General features: G+C 44.2%; 1 protein-coding gene across 3 annotated transcripts in view; it reads left to right on the plus strand.

Annotated features, from left to right (window-relative positions):
- The window catches only part of GFM2 (GTP dependent ribosome recycling factor mitochondrial 2), a 345,387-nt gene extending 323,341 nt beyond the window's left edge, over nt 1-22,046 (plus strand). For all 3 annotated transcript variants that reach the window (XM_085632317.1, XM_085632319.1, XM_085632318.1), the window contains one exon: nt 21,890-22,046. In XM_085632317.1, coding sequence (XP_085488443.1) covers nt 21,890-22,018 — 129 coding nt within the window. In that variant the 3' untranslated portion in view covers nt 22,019-22,046. The remainder of the gene's footprint in view (nt 1-21,889) is intronic.
- Nucleotides 22,047-24,201: the final 2,155 nt, after the last annotated feature.

The raw sequence follows: 24,201 nt of genomic DNA on the forward strand, positions 1-24,201 counted from the left end.
TGTATGATTCACAGGCACAGACGATGCAGTAGTCTGAAGGTAGACAAAGTCAGGCCCAAACAAAGTCCAGCGAAGTGCAGTGGTGTCTGAATCTTATCCCATGAAGAATCTAGGGACCAACACCCAGGCAAGCCCTTAAGTACCCTAGGGAAAGGGTTGGGAAGATTCAGGGGACCCTCCCAGTGGAGGGTCAGGATGGGGGTAGGTTACTCCCATGTCCTTTGTCCAGTTTCGTGCCAGAGCGGGAGCCAATGGCTCCAAGAACTGTTTTGAACTGGACTATGCACAGGGACACCAAATGTGCCCCTCATGCAGACATTCAGGCACTGGCAAGCGCACCCACCCAGTCCCAATACACTAAATTCTGTTTAGGGGGTGGTCACACCTTCCTGTGACAGGGTGCCTATTGTTCCACCTTCCTCCGCTCGAGCCTGGCTCAGCAGAAGGAGGGCAGAAACCTTTTTGTGCTGTCGTGGACTAGAAGGTTGGCACTGGCAACACTGAGAGCTTAACGGAGGGCTCTTCCAGTGCTTGGAGTCATACCGCCCACACTGTTTATGGTGTGGGGGTATGATTCCAACATGTTTGATACCAAACATGATAGCTTACCAAACATGATAGGGTTTGTTGCAGCCGTTTTCGAGATGGTCATCGCGTAATCACGCGGTGCCCCTTTATATAGTATATGGCTGCTTCACTGACAACCCGGGAGAATGGACTCCGTAGGCTGCAGGGGTGTCCTGCTCATGCAAGGGCACCCTCTCACTTAGAACCAAGCACCCTGCCTTCAGGATTGCAAAGGCCTGCTATAGGAGTGACTTAGGTTAAGTGCAGTGACCCACGATACAGTAAATCTATATCTTTAGTAAGTGGTACAAGGACCAACTTACACAGGCTGCAATGGTCAGCCTGTAGTTCCATTTTAAATGGTCTCTCATGGGTGGCACAATACATGCTGCAGCTTATGGGAGACCTCTGGGGTACCTATGCCTTGGGTACCATATACTAGGAACTGACAAGGGTACCCCAGTTATTCAATCTGGGATGTACCCAAGTACTGAACAAACACAATTTAGGGAGAAAGTTGATAGACTGGGGTCCTGATTAGCAGGATCCCAGTCAGACTAGCCAAAAACAGCATCACATCAAGCAAAAAGTGGGGGTAACCATGGGAGTGATCCTACTTTCCTACAGGGTGGCCTACCACCTATGTGCTCATCCTCCTACAGCAATTTGTAACTAACTGGAAAACAGAACATCTCAAAAGTAACAGTACAATAAGCTGAAATAAAGCTTTAAACAGTGCCGACATCCAGAATGGTAGCTAATGAATGGTGACCCATTCATCTGGGTCACCTCCTTGATCTACCATTTTATTTTGTAGGTTGTGCAAAGTTTGTATGACTTCTGACAATGTTCCATTGTCCACATAATTTGCTGGGATGTAAGTACAACAAGTAGTTCCTATCTTGGCACAAATTCTTCCTTCCATGGCCATCATAAGATCAAGTACATAATGATGCTGCATTAGTATTCTTATGACACGCAGCGCTTCTTTTATAAAATTGAATCAATTTTTAGTGGCACTAATCGCCTTTGGGTGTTCCCATCTAGTTATTTGTAACCATAGAGCAGTTGCTTTTGCCTAACCAAATGGTATAACAGTTCCAAAGAACAACTGAGCATCATTGAACAACCTGTGCTCTTGGGGATCAGCTTTCCAAGTGATAGTACCATAATATTCTTCAGCTCTTCTCTGGTAATGATGTAACAAAGTTGTTAGATGGCTCATGGGGTGATCATACAATGTTGAAGTATAGACTCCTGGGATAACCAAGACTGGCATGTGCAAAGTGACTAAAGAACAGAGGCCAATCCAATTAGGTGGCAACTGGGTATATAGCAGTTCTCAACACTGCCAATAATAGTCCGTGAGGCTGGAGGTGCCCCCCCCCCTGCATATCCGCATTATCTATTGTGGTATTGCAGTTGATATTTCTCCCTACATTGATGGTGCCATTTCTTCTGAAACATAAAGAAACAAATATTAGTCTCATGACTATCCCGGGGCTTACTGTACCATCTATCTAAGTATATTGCGGAATATTATCATCCCATATACGTGCATATTTCCCTATTGTATCCTGGCTAATATCAGTGCCATTCCATAAAGATATGGCTGTACAAGGGGACTTGATGTCAGACTGCCTTTGGTCATGGGCATAAACTGATCCAGTAATTCTATGTCCTGGTCTACGAGCACCATCTGGGTGTAAGGGATTTACTAGGTAATTTTTTTTACATCCAGTGGGTGGATCACTCCAAAAAAAAAGCCTAAATCTAGAAAAAAAAATTATATTCATTCTGTAGTTTTGTTGGAACCTTTTCTCTGCATCCATGCTATTTCATTCTTAATGTCCTCTCTGTAATAATGTGTAGTGTTTCTACTAGGAAATCCTACTTTGTGGTGTTAACTCCAAATTATGCTACTCTAACGTGTCACCTGCATTGGGGCTTTAATCCTATAAAGGTAAAAGACATAAAGCTGTTCCCTGGGATACTTCTCTAGTTGAATGTAATATATCTGATTCCATGGCATGGGGTGTTAATGAGCAAACAAAACATGATTCGTTGGTGCTTTCTAATCCTATTTCTGACGTGTTGATACCACATGTTATCTAACTAGCCTGAATAATATTGGACGCATGTACACACTTCTCTCTGCAGGTGTGTGACAATGATTGGAGCTTAAGTGTGCATTACTAGAAATGCAACAGTAGCATTGAAAGACATAAATAGTAAAAAATAGAATAAAAATACATAACTTTCTTTTCGTAAAATCCAAACAAATTGTCCCAAAAGCAAAGGTGGAAGGGGGTATCTTAATAGCTGCAATCTTCTTCCCCCCTCTTTTCCTATTTGCATTGCTGTCTGCACTTGGCGTGAAGCATAGTTCATCCAAACATCTGAGAGGTGTATCCATGGTTTCCTGCTCTCCAATTGGAGGGCAGTGAGGGTGACCATTGTTACAAAAAAGGTCAGTCAAACTTGGGATCCTTTGATTTCGGGATATAGTTATGAATGTAAACTGGTTGGCCAGTCGTCAAGGGGTCATTGTTGGGTACCTGCCTCCGGAACACCTGTTTAGGGAAGAACTTAGCAGCCTTTGTTAGCTCAGACAAATATGCTGTACTGTGTGCATCTGTGGTGCTTCATCTACAAAGGTATTCCTTGGCACTTGTATCTAGGGCGTTAGAGAAATATGTATGTTTACATGTATATCGATTGTACTAGCAGTCGCCAGTAAGTAGTTATAGTTAGGACCTAGTTTCCATAGGCAGAGCATTTTTGCCAGTAACTTTGGCGTGGTTTGACGAATCCTTGCAAAAGTTTCAAAACTAGCATGACGCTCACACTTCAGCTGCTGTCTTAAGTTTCGGGGTGATCTGTCAGGCGCGGGCCGAGAAAAAGGGGGGGTCCCAAAACGCATTTTTTCCCATGTTTATTCCCATAGAGATTTTAGCCACAACATCAACCCAAACTGCTGAACGGAATGACACCAAATTTGGCAGAAAGGTAGCCGTTGGTCCAGAAAGCGACCTTTTTGTAACTTGGCATAAATCCTCTTAGTTGTTTTTGAGTCAAGAGAAAAAACAATTAGTATATATGTAGGGACGTGAAGGCTCCGCAAACCCTCACAATCTCATGTTGAGATCTTACTAACTGCCAACGCTTCAAAACAGGAAATGTTGGCAGCTATCGTGAGACTTGGCTTGAGCAGAGTCCCAAAGGAAACGTTACCAAAAAATTAGAAGGGGCAGAGCAGCAATACCCTGACCCCACTAGACCTCCGGGGGGGGGGGGGGGGGATGGAAGGGGCTCAGCGGGACCTGCCAGGGCAAAAAAAACTTTTTGTTTTTAAATCCCCCCAAAAATAATCATCCATGTTATGAGTGATGCAATATGTGAGGTCACAAGTAGTGCATTGCGGGGGCGTAAGTTATAGTTTGCTCAGGTAACTATAACTGCTGAATTTCATTGTGAAATCTGGGCCTAACTATAATGTCCCTGTAACCTTTGTTTTTTTCAATGTGTGTGTGTGTGTATATATATATATATTACTTATGTATTTTGTTTGTGCCCACCATCCTGCTGGGTAAGAGCACACCGCTCAGATTCATGAACAAAGAAGTGAAAATTGTTAGTATAGTCAGGGATACCCCCAAGTAGTAGATTCACACAGAACTTGACAAAGTGCAATAAAGCTGGTTATATGATCGGATGCCCACAACAGTAGCTTGGGTGTGTCCTTTCAGGTAAGAGTCAATACTTTTGTCAATAGGAGAAATTTGGGACCCCGATAAATTGCTTTCACAGGCTGTAAATCCAATTATATCTGTCATTTCAACAAGAGGTCACCATACCCAAACATTGATTGGTTGCATTCAAATCATCACTGTAGCGTACATCATTCGTACTATTGCTTTTTCATGCCTTTCCTATTGGTGATCTTCATGATGTTTCTCATGGGCCCACATGGGATATGCAATGTAACCGTTGTGTGAAGGGAACGAATTCTGTATTATTTACCTCCGTTTTATTATTTCCTACTTGTCCGTTTGTTAAAGCATCTCAGTTCTGTACGAGAGACAACACACAATCAGGAAGAGTAACCATGCAAGTACTGTTATAATCAATAACTTTCCCTACAATGTACTTTTTAACCATTTCTTAGTGGCCAGGATGACCACTGTTCCAAGTCAAGCAGCACAGGGGTGGGTGGATCAATAAACACACATTTACTCTTCCTCACCATTGCTAATCCGATGGCTGTGTTAGAGGATACTTCACCATCGGTTGGACTACCGCAACAGGCTTTGTACAATTTGCAACAAACTCCTCTATTCTAATGATATCAAAGTTACATTTATTTATACGTTTTAAGAACTCCTCTATCCCAGTTGTATTAAAGCCCCGCTCAAATTCACCCTCAATTTAGGTATCTATACCCTTGCTTATACTGTTCGAATATTCTTCCCCTCTATCTGTGTGTTTTTGGGGTATTAATTCTTCTAACCCCCAATCCTGAGGGGGTGCAGTTACGTTGATGTATGTTGTCCGGAAACCTAAAGATATTGTACATTTAATTCCTAGGTGTTCGAAGACTTCTCCCATTAATGTGTTATTAGATGGTGCTGTTATTGGTGCACTGCTGTGTTGTTGGAGAGAGCGACAATCTGATGGTTATAAAGATGGATAATAAATTTGGGGGTCTTCTGCGATTGATCACTTGCTGACTGTTGAGACATTTGCCTAGCTCACTCAATCTTTACAATTGACTTTGTCTAACTCAAAACAATGGTACCTTCACAGGAGCCGAATATATCACAGAGATCTTTTCAAACGTTCCTCTTCAGTCCTTAAGGGGCTCTCATACCTGTGCTGATGTCTCTGTTATGTTGGTGTCTACTGCTGTGGGCTTTGGTGGGATGCGTATATCTGGTTCTGATGGTTAGTGCTTTTGATGTGTGATGGGCAGGATTTGCTCTGTCCCCTTTCATCTTAAATAAGACACATCCAAAATGTATTTTGTGTAGTGTCTTCAGAAGTGTTTTATTTTGGCACAGTCAATTTGGCGCCTTGCTTTTATCGTTTGTAATTTATCTATTATGATGGTCACTGCTTAGGTTTTCACAGGAACCCTTAAATTTGAATAGAGAAATTACTCTGGATATTGCGTCAATATTTTTACTCCATTAATGGATCGTCATCTCCTAGAGCAGAATGTTAAGATCCTTCTGTATAATTCTCTCTTTCTTTACAATCCTTCTGGTGAGTTTTTATACTGTGGTGTTCTTTGGCAGGGCAACATTCTGTTTGACATTAATCCATACTGGGTCGATATGAATTGTGCCTACTTTGTTTTAGTGTTTGACCCATACTCTGTTATCTATCATAGATAGTAGATGTGGTGGTATAGTCTGTAATCCTGATCTGACAATACCCATTTAATCAAAAATTATATCGCAGTCATCTGAGCGGTGGCTGCTACTAAAGCACCTTCCGTTGCTCCTATTGTTGCTACATTAGCTTGGCTGCTGCTTTCTCTGTTACCTCTTGCTTATTCTTCTCTTTCTCTTGCTTCTTTTTCCACAAATGTATTATGTGTGCCTGTATCTCTGTCCAAGGTTTGGATTCTAATGCCACTATGTTGTCAAGATTATTCTGCTCATCAGAGGGTAAACCCTTTTTTACTACATTATGAAACAACACAGCATTTCCTCCTGTTGTTTCCCAACCTTCAACTACTTCTTGAATCCATTTCTCTTTCATCCTACTGAGACATTGGGCGGGGTCCTCATTTGGCTGCACTGATTGAGCCATGAGAGACACACTGTCTGGCCTGTCGGGATACATTTTCCTCAGCTGATCACAGATTTTTGTCCGGACTGAGTTAAATGGGGACCCATCCCACCTGGTGTCAGTAAGGTCACATTTCTCACTCCAGCCTTACGGAATACAGTGTCTGTCACATCTCCTATAAGGGAGCTAAGTAGACCCTTATGTCCCTTACTGCCAGGGTGACACCTTCAATTTGTTTTTCAAATGTCCTAATCCATTTCCCTGCTCCCTCTGTAAGCAGTAGTAACAACTTTTTGAGGTTTTCCTTATCCATTTGTGGTCATGGAACATAATGAGGTGCTCCAGGTCCCTTATGTATCAGGGGCATCTGGTGCACTCGGGTAAAGGGATGTTGGGGATTATCCTGTCTGGCATACTTTTGCCGTATGCACAGACTCTGACGCATGTAGGGATAATCCCAGTCTGGATCTCCATCACCGTAGGGTATACAGTCTTCAGCATTTGCAATGTCATGTGGATTGAAGGACCCTTCTGTTGACCATGGGCTCATCTATGGATCTAGGCCTTCAGTCCACCCTGCTAAATTAACTGTATAGGGTACCACATTATGACAACTGTTTTCTTCCCGAGCAGTTATCTCATTGGGGTGAGATCATTGCCATGTGAAACCGATTGTACACTCAGCTGTGGTATCAGTCTATTACGTAGCGTCAATTCCCTCTTGAACCTCACAAGATCCTTTTTCTGAGATATGGCTGACCATGCGTTCCCTGAAACTGTAACTGCTCAAGCTTTGAGTTTCCTAGTATTAGAGAAAGTGCCCTGCTCTCCTTCTCTGGTTGTCTTTATAAACATATTAGTGTCTGTGCAACCCCATTGATCTATCCCCGTGAACAAAATCGATGAGGATCCCTTCTTGGGTGCTAGTGTTATAAGTGGATCTCTGAACAAATAGGAGTGATTCAGTTAAGGACAGTAGAGGCTGGAATCAAAGTAGGCTACAAACAAGGATGTACCTCCCTGAACATAAATTAAACATAATTCACACATAGGTGAAACCTAAATATTATTCCTCTTGTTGTCTATGGATAGACTCGCTTTTGCTTTAACTATTTTAGAGATAGCATTCACCCCTGAATATCATTCTTATGCATTTTAAAAAATCCCCATAAAATTGTTGTTAAATTGAACTTTTTTCTTTTTACTTACTATTTAGTGAAGAAAGTTTTTTTCACACATATGTAATCTGTACATATGAAACCATAGAGAGAGAATACCAGACAAACTTCAATGTGGATCTCACGTTAAAACATTACATAACATTACATAAACGCATGCAAACGTTTGTTTTTGTGGGGACCTAGGCTGTTTTAGTTCCTCCCTACCTGCCCCAGTGAATAGTCAGAACTTTAGATAGCATGGATGTCTGCTTAATTGATCAAAAAATGTGCAGTGGTCTATGCAGTGGGGGTAGGCAGTTTTCCAGTTACAGCAGTCAATGGAGGACAAATGGGACTTCTGGCTCGCCAACTGTTTCGGGGAAATTAAACTAAAGACAAGACTTCGCTTGGCAAGGCAAAAGCAGGTTTACTGTCGCGGCAGGGAGAGCAGCTACCCCAACACAGGTAAACAGCTGGTCTCAATTTGCTGCATGCAGGCAGCCTAATATATACAGAAAACCTGCTGATATTACAATTATCTCAAAAGCCATCAGCAGGTTAAAGAACACATTAGTAAATCATTAAGTTTTACATAAACATCATGGTAGAAATGGGTGTCTCTAGTTGGCAAGGATTTGCACCTTTGTGCAAGTAGGGACCTTTCCTTCTAGTCAGGATAAGGGAATTACACCCCTAAAATAACCCCTGCTCACCCCGTTGGTAGCTTGGCACGAGCAGTCAGGCTTATCTTAGAGGCAGTGTGTAAAGCATTTGCACATAACTAACAGTAATACAGCGAAGACACTACAAAAGGACACCACACGTTTATAAAAAATATCCAATATTTTTATATCTCCAAAACAAGACCAAAAACTATATAAATCCACCATACAGTTCTCAGAAATCTTCACTAATCAAAATAGACTTGAAATACTTTTCCTTGAAGTCGATAGCTCCGTCTGGGGCTATCACAGCGTCGTGAACAACAAATCCAAACCGTGTCGGGAAGACCCGCAAAACAGTACCTTTAGAACTGTAGGGCATCGGGGACCACTCCATGAGCCCCGTAAGGCCAGTGACCGCAGGTGGCGGTTCTGGCGGTCGGTGCAGGAGCCGTCAGGCCCTTGAAGTCACACGTGTTGCAGATCGAACTCCTTGCGATTGAAGTAGGGAGTGCCGGCGTCAGCAGGCATCGGGACTGAGGTGTGAAGTGCAGCGTGCAGTACCCTCAGGTCACGGTGCAGGCAGCGGGTCGGTGACGGTCGTCCAGCGGCGCTGGTGAGACCAGGGCTGCGGTGCGAAGTGACGCCAGGTCATGGTGCAAGCAGCGTCGTCGTCGTTGCTGAAGTGCTGTTGTCTGCTGATGAACTGGAGTCGATGGCGCTGGCGTCAGTAGGCCAAGGCTGCGGTGTGGGATGAGGACGGTGCGTTGTGTAATTTACGAGTCCTTGAACCACGGTGCTAGCAGCGGCGTCGATGTCGGCTTGGAGCGTCGTCGTTGCGGATACCAAGGCAGCGTCGTGAAGCGAGGTAGTGCGAAATGCAGTGCCCACAGGTCGCGGTGCAAGCAGCGGCTCGGTGGTGACGTCATCGGTTAAACCAGGATTGCAGTGCGGCGGTGCCCTCTGCAGTGCCTTCAGGACACGGAGTCGGCAGCAGCAGTGTCGGGTTGCTTTTTCTTCAGTTGCAGCACAAAACACACAGTCTTCAGTGCTGATGGCTGAAGAACTTGAAGTCTTTGCTGTTCCTGAGACTTCTTGAACAGGGGGCAAGCACTACCTCAAGGCCTTGGAGAACTCAATAAAGAAGTTTTACAAAGTTCAGTCCAGTCCTTTCACTGCCCAAGACAGACGCAGCCACTGCAGACCAACACAGTAAAGCACTCAGCAAAGTGGTAGTTCCTCCTCATAGCTTCTCCAGCTCTTCTTAGCAATCTTCTTGGTCCAAAAGAGTTCTAAAGTTCTGGGCCTAGGCCCCAATATTTATACCCCAAATTCCTTTGTCTTCTCAGGCAGAGAGTGTCTGTGCTTAGTCCAAACAAGTTTCGTCCTCTCTGCCCCAGCTTCCCAGCAGGAGGCGGAGACAGCATTGTCCAAGGCAGTTCGGGCCTATTCAGGTGCAAGGGAAATCTCTCACCACTCTAAATGCAGACCGGGCCTATTCAGGGGCTAGTGAAAACTCCCCCAGACTCTCTGGAAGCACTGCACATCCCCAGCTCCTGTCACTCCAAAGCCAGACAGTCAATACACATCCTAGCAGAGGCACACTGGATGGCCAATCAAGAAAATACCTACTTTTTAAAAGTGGTATTTTCAAACACAGAATGTAAAAATCACCCTCTCTAAAAGATGCATTTTAACATTCTGAGTTCAGGCCTACTAAACTTTATTTCCCTGTCTTGTCCCAATGGAAAGTTATGCTTATAAGATGTTATAAGTAAAACTCCCATTCTTTCCTATGGGGCAGATAGCCTATCAATAGTGAAAAACAAAATTGTCAGTATTTCACTATCAGAATATGCCACACACATCAGGGCATGTTCTACCTTTCACATACACTGCACCCTGCCCACAGGGGTACCATGGGCCTACCTGGGGGGTGACTCATTGTAAGAAAAGGGAAGGTTAGGGCCTGGCAAGTGGGTGCACTTGCCATGTCGAAATGGCAGTACTAGACTGCACACAGACACTTCAGTGGCATGTCTGAGTTACCTTTACAGGGCTACTTCTGTGGGTGGCACAATCAGTGCTGCAGGCCCACTAGTGGCACTCTCAGTGCACTTTACTAGTGAGTGACTTACAAGTAAATCAAATATGCCAGTCATGGAAACACCAATCCATAATACAAGTTTCACAGAGATCATATGAACTTTAGCACTGAATAGTAGTGGTAAAGTGCCTAGGGTCCTAAAACCACCAACAGCAGGTCAGGAAAAAATAGGAGGAAGAAGCAAAAGGTTTGGGGATAACCCTGCAAAAGGGCCATCTCCAACACATCACACCTGTGTCCTTTAAACTTGTAACCTTTCCTCTACATTCGCTTCATCGTGAGTGTAACAAAGCTTTAATAAAACATTAACTTCCCCCTCGAGTGTGTTTGTGTTTATTGTTCTGCTCCTGAGACTTCTTATCTGACTATGTATGCATTAGACTAAAGTCACCTTTGACTTGCATTTTCTAAGCCATGTTTCTATTGACAATTAAATACGTGCTTGTGTGCTGTGATTGCAGGCTCTTCAATGCTTGGTAGACATAATTTTTCATTTAACAGAAACTTGCTGAACTGTATTTATGCTTTCTGGTGAACTTTAACCTACATTGCATCTTTATGAGACCAAGGCATATATTGCTCATTTTAACTATGTATTGCTCTGCATTGCTTTCTACTAATGTCTTGAGTATCAGGATTTTGTCACATTTTATTTTCTCCTGTACACTGCCTTCTTTTGCCCACCTACCCATACCATCATATGCATTTTCTTTGATTCCTCAGAGATCCCCTGTTCCTCCCTTCATGCCTACCTTTCTATTGCTTTTGCCCCATGTTTTCCTACACAAGCCCCTAACTACACACACTCCATGACTGCACCTCAAAAAGGTCTCCATTGCCTCTGAACCCTTGTGGGCATTAATGCAACTCCTGTGGCTCCATCAATATCATCTTTGTGCTCTGGGTGCCTTTTTGCCAACACTTTCCATTTTCCATGTAGCTCCAATGTTCTCCTTGTGCCTTCATTGTCCTCTATGTGCTTCTCAGGCCCTCCCATCTCCCACGCCATAACTTGTCTCCTGTAGCACTGTGTCCTCACTTTACACCTCCAGGTCCACTGCAGCGCTAGTGCTGTATCTCCTGCTGTATGTCAGTGCCTCATGGCTTCCAGACTCTGTTCATTTGATGCCTAAGAGTCAGTGCATCCTTGCCTTTTGTCCTTACTCTTCCAGTGTCTCCCAGTTTGTATACCTCTTGATGCTCTCTGAAATACTTTTCCTTGAAGTCGATAGCTCCGTCTGGGGCTATCACAGCATCGTGAACAACGAATCCAAACAGTTCTGGCTGATGCTATCTGCCCACCAATGTGTACTTCCAGTGCCATGTCTGCCAGTGCTGCCCATGCTTTGATATGGCATCCCCTTGTCTCTAATGCATCCATCTCCCTGTCCCCCCTAACACTCCTTGGTCTTCCTGCCCTTGCTTCTGCCATAAATTACTAGATGTACTCTAATCGGTTTGTACCCATCTCTGCCTCCTCACCTGTACTTACTGCCTCCTTGCATGTTAATTACCTGCACTGCTCACTTGTGACCATGACTCTTTGCCTGTGACGTTAAATGTCGTTGCATAGGCCTATGATCGAATAGCGATCTTATATCTTTTTTATTTTAAAAACTCTCTCCGGGCTAAAGCTGAAAGCCAAGGGCTCCAGTGCACTGGATACAATTTAGGAGTTTTCTGGTCAACCTTTGACATCAGGTTTAAATAATTCAAGTGGTCAAATTTAAAGCTGCAGTTTACTTCTGGTTCAATGGCTTTACTTTCTAGATTCTGTGACATCTGGACACGGAGGTTCCTAGACCAGATTTCAGAAAGAAAAAGGTGGTTTTCTACTGAATTTTCTCAAATGATATGTGCAGGTCTCCATAGACCTTGTCCACTTACAAAACACATTTGTGGCTGTTCACTCAGATGCAGTTTTACCCCAACCAACAGATTTTAGTCAACCCATTGTAGGCCAGCCGCTTCCTCTAGATGAACATGACCTTCTCTTAGCTACAGCTTCCAAGAGCAAAAAAATGAACCCAGCAGGAAAAGAAACTTACAAACATGTATCTACATATTGATGTTTATCTGATAAGGAGATGTTGTAGTCTGGGACAAGCTGTCCTATCGACAAAATCAAAGTTGTTGGTCTGGATTATTCAAAGTATTCTATGAAATAATACTTATCCTTCTCTTCTTCAACTCTTAAATAGTGACAAAATGTTGCCCAGCGTCTCTTAAAGAAACAAATTCTCCATCATTGGATAAAAGAGAACTAGTGAATTGTAATAGAATTTACACCCTTTACATTCCTCATACTGTTTAAGTAAAAGTGCTTTCCTTGTAGACAAGAATTTGCAGGCAGAGTCCTTCAGTGAAAAGAGCTTACAAGAGCGGTCGTTAACCCCTTCCCGCCAGTGAGCTGATGTCACACCTGCTTCTTCCATTGCTCCTGCATTCTATCAAAGGAAAATGTTGTGCTGCCACTGCTGGCAGAATTTCTTCAGCCACAGCAGCATTAGCTAATCGACCATTCTGCAAATCTAGGAAGGTAATTATTTTGTTGAACTCGCGCCTGATTATATAATGTATACTACTCTATCGTTAGGTCTGGCCTAGAGACAGCTTTAGCGGTCTTGCAAGACTTCTGTTTTCCGAAAAAAAGCATAAAAAAATACATAAGTATATACATATATCAGGGGGCATTTTTTTTTTTTAGCAGTTTTCCCCATTGATCTGTTCAGCTGTCATTCACAGCTTGCTTCTGCCCACAACAGTATGGGGCAACGGGTGAGTCCACTTTACCAGTGGCTTTTCTCACTGTACATATTCGCCTGCACAATAGTACACTCCAGCGGCTGTGCTTGTGAGCATGACTAATCTCATTTTTTGTGTGTTTTGGTTATTAGTTTTCCCTTTGCCAATGTATTGTTTTTTTGTGTGTGAGGCCTGGCAGCTCCCAACATGCAAGCTATAGACTACTTGCTTCAGATCGCATTCTTTTATTACCTGGATAGCAAACAGTGGCTGTCACTTCACGTAGTGTTGTTCAGATCCCATTTGATCAAATAGAAGTAATAGCCTGCCAGTTAGTTACTATTTTGCCTTAGAAATACTAGTTTTTTGTCATTACGTGTTTGAATCCCAACAGAGGATTTTCCTGTAACAGGTCTGCCAATTTTTATTACATCAAAAAGTTTTAATTCTAAATTCAATCGTTCTTTGTGCTTTTCTTTTGGAAGCACTATGTTAAAAAATGGTTTTATTTTTGTGTGAGGCACTGCAGCTCCTGACACACTGCTACTGGCTTGAGTTCACTTGTCCTTTGTTCCCGAGGTAGCGGGCACCTGCTTTCTTGTCACATAGATAGCTATATTTTGACCACACCTAATATATCGCAGCAGCTAGTTTTTTGCCCAGGAAACGTTATCTTCTTGCTATGCAGATTCCTTACCTTGTGAATTTCCTCAGGTGCCAAACTGGATCTAGAATTTTGTTTATAGCAACTCCCCGCATGCCAATAGGTGGCATAGTGCGGCACTGTGTCAGGTCCATCCCACCCTGCATATAACGTCAGGTCTACTACTAAATATGCGCCACCTCCGCACGCTGCTGTCAGTTTATTTCAGATTGTCTCAAGGGTTTGCTGTGTCAGACTCAAGGGTCTGCTGTGTCGGACTCGGAGGCCATAAAAATCAGAATATGCCAGTGTGAAGATCTCTACATCAGAACCTTAATAATGAACTGCACATGTCCTTTTCACAGAACAGGGAGTAGGAGGGGTCGGTGAGGAATCTGCAGTTAGATGGTCTCTGCCACAAAAGGCATTACCGAAGGTAAGCAACTTGTATTTCTGATAGAGACTTATAACAGCAGATTCCTCACCTTGTGAATAGATACCAAAGCAGTACCTCCCAAGGTGGTTGGCCTGTGGAATGACTCATACCAGGCAATTCTGCAAGACAGATTGGGTGAAATGACCGTCCCGTCAGACCTGGCTGCTCAGGCAATAGTGCTCTGCCAAAGTGTAGAGGGACACCCATGTAGCAGTCTGGCAGATGCACAAGACTGGCACAACAGGGGCAGCACAGTGATAGCAGCTTTTGCTCTGGTACAACAAACGTGCAAGCCTTTTGGGGCTGCTTCTTAGCTAGCCCATAAAAGATGCATAAGACAATCCATCAGAAGCTGGGTTTTTTTAGGTCTCGACTGGCGAAAGCAGTGCATGCGCTGCTCTCGCCAGAAAGGAGACCTTTTGGAATCAATTCTCAGCCGTGGGCTCATGCACACGCCTGCATGGACAAAGATGGCTGCTCTCGCCATCTGTCCATAGCAGACAGCATGCGCGGGTCCGTGGGACAGTGGACAGTCCGCCGCCTTCTTGTTCACACCGGCTTCCTTCAACTCTGGCTGCGGCGTGCTTTCACTTTAAACAGTGCACGCGCGATGGACCCAGAGTTGAAGGAAGCCGGCGCGCAACCATTTCTTTTTGTTTTGCTTGTTAGTACTACTATCCACGTTTTGGCTCCAGACAAGCCACAAAAAGTTGGTCATCTGATAGATGTAAACAGAGGGTCCTCTTAGGATCAAGATGGTGGAGCCATTCCTCTTCCTTCTGGGAGGGGATGAGGTGCAGCATAGAAAGAAGTCAAGGTGATCGATTCCCCTAAGTGGAACGATGTGAATATCTTTGGCAAGAAAGATACTTTTGTTTGAAGGACCAGTTTGTCCGGAAAGAAAATTTGTATGGCTGCTCGATGGAAAAGGCCTGGAATTCACTCATTTGCCGAGCAGATGGGATTACAATGAGGAACACTGCTTTTATTGATAGCAGGTGTATAGAACAGCTGTGCATTGGTTCATAAGGAATGCACATCAGGTAGGTGAGAACCAAATGAAGGTTCCACTGAGGCATTGCTAAAGGTGTTGCCAGGAACATGTGAATCAGTCGGTTTAAATTGGTGATTTGAGAAAGGATGGCTGAACAGTCAACAGTACAACGTCTGAAAGATAACCCTTATTAGTCTCCACGGGAAGACCTTGCTGGGTTAGAGAGACAAAACAATAAAATGACAGACAACTTTGCCTGTTAAGGATGTTATCTTGTGTTCCTCCCATGACATTCAAACTTCTCCTAGCTTCCCGCGTACATAGTTTTAGTAGAGCGATGTCTGGCTGCCAGGATGATACCAACTACTTCAGGAGGAAGATATATAAGGCCATCAACTGTCATCATTCAGTCTCCACACATGAAGGTCTAGCTTGTACAGGCTTGGGCGCAGGACCCCACCCTGCTGCGGTAGCAGGAGGATGTCCTCCTGAGTAGGCAGACGAATCGGAGGGCATATGCTCATGGCCAAAGGTCCAGAGCCATTAAGATGACCTGGGCCCGGTCTCTCTTGATCTTTTTCAATACTCCGGTCAGGAGAGGAAGGGCATACAGGATTCCCAAGCCCCAGTCCCGGTGAAAGTAGTCTCCAAGAGATAACCACCCTGGGAACTCCAAAGCGCAAAAGCTTGGATACTGTGTATTCTCTGTGGTGGCCAATAGATTGAGTCAGGGTTCTCCCCATTGTTGGAAGCTGGCCTGTGCCACCTTAGAATGTAACTGCCATTCGTGATCTGCTAGGAAATGTTGACTGACTTTGTTCACCCTTGTGTTTAAAGATCCTGCCAGGTGCTGAGAGATTAGGGAGATGCCCTGAGCGTTCTGCCACTTCATGATGCAAAGAGTCTTCTGCCATAGGACACAGAACCCACAATCCCACTCCGCCTTGTTTGTTGCAGTGCCCCCTGCCAGTTGTATTGTCTGAAAATCTGTACCCGTTCTCCCCTGATTGTCTGAAGGAACACCTTCTGTGCTAAGCGAATCACCCGTTATTCCAACAAGTTGATGTGGAGATGGATCTCTGCCAGAGACTAGAGTCCTCATCCCAGCAACTATGCATCTGCCACAAATTGGGAGGGGTAGAGTAGGGAGACGAGTCTGCCGTCAGTCCAGCTGCAGTTGAACAGCCACCACTGCAGATCTTTTTCAGTCTCCTAAGACACAGGAATGGAGTCTGAAAGGTTTCCTTGTTGCTGAGCCCACTGAGACTTCACATCCCACTGCAGAGCCTGCATATGCCACTAGGCATGATCTACAGGCAGGATGCCAAGAAGCCTCAGAGCTGCTCTCAATGAGACCCAGGTCAATTATGGTTGAAACATTGGGATCATAGCCTGAATGTCCGGTACTTGTTGGCTGGAGGGAAAGCTCCGAAGAGACCAGTGTCCAAGATGGATCAGAGGAAGGTGAACTGTTGTGAAGAAGTCAGGTGTGACTTTGGTACATGATAAAATGCCCAACGATGTCAACAGATTTCCCCATTGTTTGGAAGTGATTTACAACTATTTGAGGCAAATGCACCTTTAGCAATCAGTCGTCAAGGTACAGGAATGATGGTATTCCCACCCTCAGCAGATGGGCTGCGACCGCCATCATCAACTTTGTATATGCACAGAAAATTGAAAATGCTCTTGGTCTACCTAAAACTCCTGGTAACACCTGTGGGATTGCAATACGGGGATGAGGAAATAGGTATCCTGCAAATCCATCTATCTCCTGGATCCAGGACAGACAGAACTCGTCCAGGGTGAGCATTTTTGAGCAGATCATCTGGAGGAAGAAGTTCAGAGGGCCAAGATCTAGGCTGGGGCGATGGCCTCCATCCTTTTTCAGCACTTGGAAATAAGAGTAAAAGCCAGTCCCTATCTCTGCGACTCACCTGGCTAACAGAGCTTGAACTTTTTGTAGCATGTATAAGTGGTTTTCTAGATGGTGCTGTGGTGTGAGTGGCATATCTGAGGGAAGGGTATGGAGTAACAGTGTTCCACAATCTGGAGCACCCATTGGTTAGACATTAAGCTTCTCTACCTAAGTAGGTAAAGTGGTTTTGCGGCAGCTGAGGGAAGGGGAGACCAAAGATAGGGTAGAACGTTGCCCCTGGTTGCCTGATCACCTGTCTCTACCTCAAAAGGACTGAGAGGCCTGTTGTTGTTGACGTACGTTCTGACATTACCTCTGTTGGTATCCCCTGCAAATTCCTCGAAAGGGGCAAAATTGTTGAGAAAACTGGCAGAGCGAGTTTTTGCCTTGTCCTTAAAACGCTCTAGAGCTGAATCACCTTTCTCTCCAAAGAGACCGGTCCCATTGAAGGGCATGTCCATCAGAGACTGTTGGATCTCGCTGGAGATTCCTGTGGAGCAGATCCCCGTGTCGCCACTAAGCAGCACACTGGTGCCAACTGCTTTATCCAGGTACTTGGTCATGTCCAAGCCTGATCTTATGGAGTGCTTTGTAGCGTCTTGGCCATCTTGAATAAGGAATTGTAGGTCTGGGGCGGCTGGCAAGATGTCACCCACCCTGTTCTACAGCATGTGCGATTATCTCCCCAGCAGACAGCTAGTGTTGACTGTCCTTAGTGTTAGGCTGGCAAAGGAGAACATTCTTTTTGCAAAGGTCTCCATATGTTTAAAGACTCTATTGCATGGGGTGGCCGGAAACATATTTGGGTTTAGTCAGCTGGTAAAAGCTTGCACAATTAGGCTCTCTGGAGTGGCGTATTGCAGGAGGAAGTCATGGTCCCATGGCACAGGGCTTTGCCGCCTTACAGTCTGTTGACTGGTGGGGCAAGATCTTGGTTTTGACCAAGTGCCCAACAGTGTGCCTGTCAGTGCCTTGTTGAATGGCAGAAGAGGTTCTTGCATGGTTTGCCTTGGGTGTAGCACTTCAGTAAGAACATTAGTCTTGACTTCAGTTAAGGGTAGAGTCAAAACCAAGACTTCAGCTGCCCTTTTGATCACAGTAGCAAAAGAGGCAGATTTCTCAGTGGCTACAGCAGGTAAGGGCAAGTGGAGGTCAGCATCAGGCTCGTTATCTAGGCCGTTGGCATCTAGTAAGTCATAAAATAGGTTTTCATCCTACAGAGATGATTGATGGACATCATTGTCATATTCATTTGGGTGGTGTGAAAACTACTCCGGATCAGACATTGAATACGGGTGGAGTCTGTGGAAATCGCTCCGGGCTCACCTCAGAATCTGAAAGGACAATTGGCTATCGTTCTGGCACTTGCAATGGTGGTGTCAAAATCTATGGTTGGGGCAGCGACTCGAGTTGTGGTGCCACAGGAGGTGAGCAGTGTTACGTCAAGCCCGAATCCGACCTGGTGTGAGGTCTAGTGACACAATCAGTGTCTGAGACCAATCCGTTCGTGTTAGACCCACTGGCGGCCACTTCAGATCCTCTTTGCCTGGAGTTGCTCCAGTGGGATGTGGTTGAGAACCAAATACTTTGCACATGGCCCCTGCGAATTCCCTGATTGTTGCAGCATTACCCTGTGGCCATGTTATGGAACCAAGTTCGGAATTAGTTCCGGGGTCAGACAGAGTTTGCCATCTAGAGGTACCTGGCGCATCGCAGGACTCTAACTGGTGGGAGTGGCAGCATAAAATAGAGCAGTGTTTGGACCGCTAGTGTCCTTAGATTTCTTGCTCTTACCTTAAGCCCTGAACTTCGATGAAGACTGGTCACAACAGCAGCCTCTGAGTGACCTCACTCTTGACTATGCCAAAGACCGTCTGTTTGATTTACTTTGGTGTTCCACAACGTTGAGAATGGCTTCGTGGTCATGGATTGCTTTGAGTTAATCTTTGCTCATCGATCACAGGACCCTGAGTCATGCATTAAGCCGACACACTAGAGCTCATATGGGTCTGTCACCGACCTCTGCTCATGGTAATCTTTACACCGTTTGAGTCCCCTCATTTTAGGTGGGGATATATACCTAGTACACTGGAACATTTGAAGGAAAAATAAATTCAGGACTCTTGAAAGAATTGGCTCCAGATCTGCGTGGAAAGAAAGGAACTGATGTCCGTGCATGTAGGTGGCATGTACACAGTGGCACTGACGTCATATCTCGGTTAAGCCCGTACCATGCAACCTACCAGCACCTAGGGAAATCCACAAGCTGAGTAATCTGTGGTTAGAAGTCTCTATCAGAAATTATATTTTGTACGTATTGTAGACATGTATGTTATGGTATATTTAGGCTGTCTGGTTTTAGGTTTAAACCTATAATAACTGATAAAACCCCACCGAAAGGAAAATAGCCATCACCAGTGTAAACATATAAACACTGGAAAAAACACCTTCACAAACTAAGCGCCATTCAAAGAAAGTAAAAGATGAGTGAAAGATTCATTTTTATTTCTTCCTGAAGGGGCCAATACAATGTAACTTTGTTATACAAGGCAGCAGCGAGAAAGACTGGGCTAACATTATTCTGCTCGAGTTTTGTTGTTTAGGGATGTCACTAAAATATTGTTTCTTCTTCCATCTGCCTTTTTCAGTTTTATGGTCTTTAGTCTAAAGATGCAGTATTTAGAAGCATGTTTTAGGTCTTATTTAGTTAATTTATAAACTGTAGAGAATCAGGAAATATCAAAATCATATTTGATATTTTGGCTACATTTGATTTCACGGTAAAATGGCTGGTTTCATAAGAATCTTTCCCAATATATACCATCACATTTACCCACAAACAGAGAATGGGTGAAATCCTTCGATACATCAGCCCCCTTTTCTTGGGAGCCACTCCAGGCTTTAAACATTCAATGCAAGGTATAGTGACAGGTATATGTGAAAAGAGTGTGTTGTCACCAAGCATCTGAGATAGTGGTGAAAACATGACACCAGATGTTTGGTAAACATGGAACGCAGTGTCACTTGGAATGCTGCTGCAAAAAAGTTCCTACCAAGTTCAATAAAGATTGGAGTGATATTGTTTGTATTTGCAGTAATTCGGCTACGTATATGAAAAAGTTGTATGATGACCTGTCAAAAGCGATAGCTGAGCTGAAGTGCTTCCCTGTAAGAGATCCTTTCACTTGCTAGATGGTATGCTGAAAGCATCTTTACAATCTACAGAGTTAATGAAGCATGCCATTGACTTCGTAGTCCATTCTGGCGCACTGTTTCGGTATGCCCAGGAACTAAAATGCAAATGTTTCTCATTTTGTGCTTTGTGTGGCATCAAAGGGAAGAGTCATCCTAACTGTCATTTAGCCAGTGGTTCTCAGTCCTAGAGGCGGTGAATGCTATATTATCCAGGTGGCAACAGTTTACAAAAATTTTGCTTAATAATGATGTCAAAGGCAAGAAATGTGATGATCTTTGGTCACATATTGATAGTGATGTGAAAAAAGTACAGTCTATTGTATGCTTAGGTTTTTACAGGAATTCATGACTGATGTAGTGGACATAATCAAATTACTAGAGTCTGAAAACACCCTTGTCTACCAAGTGTTCAGCGTAATTACTGTAGAGCTGAAACATCTCCTTGACAGTAGGCTGGCCAACACTTTGTGACTTTGGCACTGCAACATGCTGCATGTTAGAATTCTTGGTAAGCAAAGAAATGTTGAGGAGCAATTGAGGACATTTTATTTTACAGTCTATGGGAAATGGCTTAAGATGATGCATAGAAATGTTCCTTCCCCAACCATGGCATTTGAAGCTAATGAAGCCTCACTGAGGTACTCTGCACAAGTTCTAGATCCCTTCAGAATTTTCTCCAGACTTTGAAAAGTACTGCTTCATTTTTGACTGCTTCAATAATTCAATCAATCAATCAATCAATCAATGCATTTGTAAAGCGCGCTACTCACCCGGAAGGGTCTCAAGGCGCTGGGGGGAAGGGGTCCGCTACTGCTCGAATTGAGGGCATATGTGCCCAATTCGATGTATAATTTGCAGAACATGTCCTAGAGAATCACAGTCTTCGGGTGCACCAGTACTGGCATGGAAAGCTATGTCCTTGGCCAGAGTTAGCAAATTGTGTGCTGGCTGTTTTGGTGTTGTCTCAAGTGCCAATGTTGAGAGGGCCTTTTCACAGATAAACATTTACATAGGAAGGAAAGAGCAAGCGTGCATGACCACAGACTCACTAAAGAAGTATTGTATGGTGTACTACAATAAGTTTGATTTGTAAACATTTATTTGGATCTCATTTACCCTGTACACACGCTGTCTATACACATGCACTGTCAGTGCAGAAAGCAAGCAATACTTAAAAGCAAAACATTCCATAAACACCGGAAAAACACTTTCTATTGTTTTTAAGGGTGCGAAAATGAGTAACCACTGTTTTTTAAGGTATTGAAAACACTGAAAAACCCAACCAGAATTTACCAAAAATAGAAACTGAAAACAGGAAAGCCTAGGTATATTACAGCCAAAGAAGTTCTGCAAGAGTTATGTGATGTTTTACATTTTGATGAGCTTTGTGCAATGTGAAGGGATTGGCAGTTGGCTTTTGTGGATAACAGTCTAGCAAAGCACCCAATTGATATGCTGACCCCTGGATATTCATTGCACGCTTAGGGGGGTTTTAGAATACTGGACTAGTTCAAGCTTTTGCTGTTTAGACTCACTCCCCTTCAGAAGATCACTTTATAAGAACCATTTCCAAAAGTTATATTGAGATGGAAGCCATAGTCTGGGCATCCAGTCTTCATATGATTTGTTTGCTGAGTTCTTAAAATGTTTTTATTTTTGTTTGTAGGGTTATTCCACAGATCTGCGTACTCTAACATCTGGATCAGCAACTTTCTCAATGGAGTTGGCAAATTACGAAGCCATGAACCCTCAAGATCAAGCTGCACTGTTAAAAAAGTTGAACGGTTTTTCCTAATGATGTGTTTAATAAAGTGTTCAGAAAATGATCTTGCACCGTGGAATAATTTAAATATATATGGGGTCTGAGACTGGTGTTTAGGAGTCTATAAATAAGATAAGTCATTAATTACCTAGGCTTCAGTTTTAGGACTGGTGTTTCATGTGGTGTCACAGAGTGACGATGCGTTTTCACACACCTCAATAATTTAAATTTGGTCTTCGTTTATGGTGTCTATAATGGCTATGGGGTGCACACGTCAGGACTGGAACTCGTCCTTTTACTGGACCTGATATTATTTTTGCAGCAATCTTACACCGACTTTCGAGTCACTTTGTAGTAGGAACCCTTTCCTACTGTCTGTCGCTTCACCCTGCCGTCACCCTGCTAACATTCTTCAACACTTCTATAGGGTCTCCATCTATGTCAAGATACTCCCCTCAGACTTGAGCACTAGTACAAATCTTATTCACACCAGTGATGCTAATGTGCTGTAACTGTCAACACATAACGCGATTGTGCTGCCTTAACCCCTTCCATGCTGCGCAAATTCCGCCGCTGTGCTGACGGTTTCTTGCGCGGGCGTGGTCATGACGGAACGGTTCCGTCATGAGCACAGCTCAACCGTGGCTCATGACGGAACCGTTCCGTCATGAGCACCGAAGGGGTTAAAATCATATCCACATCTCCAGTGCTTAACTCTCTCTTTAAATGGTTTTGCCGTTCCACCAGTATTTTGCATAAAATGTACACCATCTATCCACTCCATCGCCACTAAGAGTTGGATTTTTTTGGTAGAGCCATCCTGCAGGCAGAATACTGCCAATGTCAAATTTGCCACGCTTTTGATTGATAAGTATTGTTATTTCTCGTAGTTATAAACTGCACATTATATGCCTACATGATCCCAATCCCACTTTTGCAGATTATTGGAGTGAATGTTACTGTCGAGCTTGAACACTGTAACACAAGTATAGATGATACCAGTGTTAGCTATAGTAAGTATTTGCTTACCACAAAGACCAGATCGGTCTGTGGTTCCCAGCTTCCCTACTGCATTCCCTGGCCTTCATATAGGCGAGGTGGATCAAGTTTCTGCCTAGGTAGGGATTTTTTGTTTTTTTATGAGGTCCATATGTGTTGTCTCCATTACCAGTTCTTTTTCAGTGTGCTGACTTCCTTGCAGAGCTTGTGGCTCCTGTGCATGCTTTTAGTTATCGAATTCAAGGAGTGCCATACCTGCAGTAATCATTTCCACCCAGGAGACCTGAATAGACAATGCGTGCATCTATAGTGTATCACAGGTGCCATAAGCATAAGTATTGTTAATTCCTGATGACTATTCTGTCCAGGCTGAAAGCAGTGCCTCCACTAGATGTTACAGTTTATCCAGAGGTGATATCTCTGGCTAGGCCCTACATCTTTTCTCAAGATGCCTACACATTCCCCCACTACAGAAGCTGGCACCCAGTTAGACTAAACATATTGGATTTTGCTCCAAGGAGCCCTCTGCTTAAAAACGCGAGCAACTGAAACGTGCCCATTCTAGCAACTCTGCAGATTGGCTCTACTGGTCTGTCATGTCAGTACCCTTGAAGCCCAATACGCTGATGAATACAATAACCAGCTTCCCAGAAGGCCATAGTCACAATCGAAGACCCAGTTGGTTTATAGCATGTTTCAGGATACAAACAACCACCATAGGAAAAGGAGCGTGGCCTAACATGGTCAAGCAGTCAGTCCGTGCAGAGCTTCTGCTGACACTACTAAATCATGGGGATATACTGCGGCATCAGGGGCCACCGACGTGGCAAAAACATTCTGAAAGCACACAAGACGACAACGGACAGAGCAGTGCAGAGTCGGTGACAGTGGGTGGTGAAATTGGCCTGTCTGAGAGCTTTCAGCACAAACGCGGACATCCTGGACCTCTGCGGCCGTGGGGGGGACTGGTGCGGCCCATGGATGTGCTGAGGCCAGAGTGAGCCCGGGGGAGGGCGGAGAGCTTGCTGGCTCTTCGCAGACAATGGCATCGGAGTGGTGTGGAGAGGCGGGCAACTGAGGCTGGAGGCGGCAACGCAGCATCTTTGGCCGTGCATGAAACTTAGTGCCAATATCGGCAACACTCCCCCGAAGCATAGTAAGGTATTTAGTACATACTGCATTAAATAATCACGCCACACAACTTTTGTTGGAAAACA

This window comes from Triturus cristatus, chromosome 2_1 (genome assembly GCF_964204655.1).
Source record: "Triturus cristatus chromosome 2_1, aTriCri1.1, whole genome shotgun sequence".
Classification (NCBI taxonomy): Eukaryota; Metazoa; Chordata; class Amphibia; order Caudata; family Salamandridae; genus Triturus; species Triturus cristatus.